At 37.8% G+C, this 1,149-nt stretch overlaps 1 protein-coding gene across 1 annotated transcript; it reads left to right on the plus strand.

The window, feature by feature from the left end:
• Positions 1-136: 136 nt before the first annotated feature.
• TENT5D (terminal nucleotidyltransferase 5D) lies at positions 137-1,147 on the plus strand (the record flags this gene model as incomplete). Its single annotated transcript, XM_007958331.2, has 1 exon — positions 137-1,147. A coding segment is annotated over exon 1 (1,011 nt), but the record flags the coding sequence as incomplete, so codon positions are not given.
• Positions 1,148-1,149: the final 2 nt, after the last annotated feature.

Raw genomic sequence — 1,149 nt, forward strand, 5'->3', positions numbered from 1 at the left:
GGTAATTTACTGCCTGGTTTATGTTGAGGGTATGTCTATTTTGAATTAACTGTTTCATATGCTTTAGGCATGTTTAAGAGGTTAACATTCCCTTTAAATATTTTGTTTGCTTTCTAGTTAATCTACTGACTTCAAAATGTCTGAAATAAGATCCAGCTATCTCACTTGGGATCAAATTATAGTCTTGGATCAAGTGTTGGAAGACATAATTCCAATTCATGGAAGGAGAAATTTTCCCACACTGGAGGTAAAACCAAAAGATATCATTCAGGTTGTGAAAGACCAACTCATAGAGCAAGGAATTATTGTTAAAGATACTCGATTGAATGGTTCCACAGCAAGTCATGTACTTGCAAGCCGTAATGGAATCAGCTATAAGGATTTGGATGTTATTTTTGGTGTCGAGCTTCCAAATGATCAAGAATTTCAGGTTGTTAAGGATACAGTTCTTAGTTGCCTACTCGACTTTTTACCTAAAGGTGTTAAAAAGGAAAAGATCACCCCAAAGACCATGAAAGAGGCTTATGTGCAGAAGATGGTCAAAGTCTGCGATAAGCATGATCGCTGGAGTCTCATCTCTCTTTCAAACAACACTGGGAAGAATGTAGAACTAAAATTTGTGGATTCACTCAGACGACAATTTGAATTTAGTGTTGATTCCTTTCAAATCATCCTAGATTCCATGTTAGCCTTTTACACTGACAAAAATGCTAAGCTTACCCAAGAATCCTATCCTGCTGTGCTAGCTGAAAGCATGTATGGAGACTTTCAGGAAGCAATGACACATTTGCAGTACAAGCTTATATCTACCAGAAAACCTGAAGAGATTAGAGGTGGTGGCCTTCTCAAGTACAGCAACTTGCTGGTTCGTAACTTCAGGCCAGCTTGTGAAACAGAAATCAAGATCCTGGAACGTTATATGTGTTCTAGGTTCTTCATTGATTTTCCTGATGTAGGAGAACAGCAAAAGAAGATTGAATCATACCTCCGAAACCATTTCATAGGTGAAGAAAAGAGCAAGTATGATTACCTTATGACCTTGCGTGGAGTTGTGAATGAAAGCACTGTTTGCCTTATGTCTCATGAAAGAACACAGACTCTCAACATGATCACCATTATGGCTTTAAAAGTACTTGGAGAACAGAATAT

The sequence above is a fragment of the Orycteropus afer genome, unplaced genomic scaffold, assembly GCF_000298275.1.
Source record: "Orycteropus afer afer isolate SDZICR_OR568_19922 unplaced genomic scaffold, OryAfe1.0 scaffold00927, whole genome shotgun sequence".
In the NCBI taxonomy this organism is placed as follows: Eukaryota; Metazoa; Chordata; class Mammalia; order Tubulidentata; family Orycteropodidae; genus Orycteropus; species Orycteropus afer.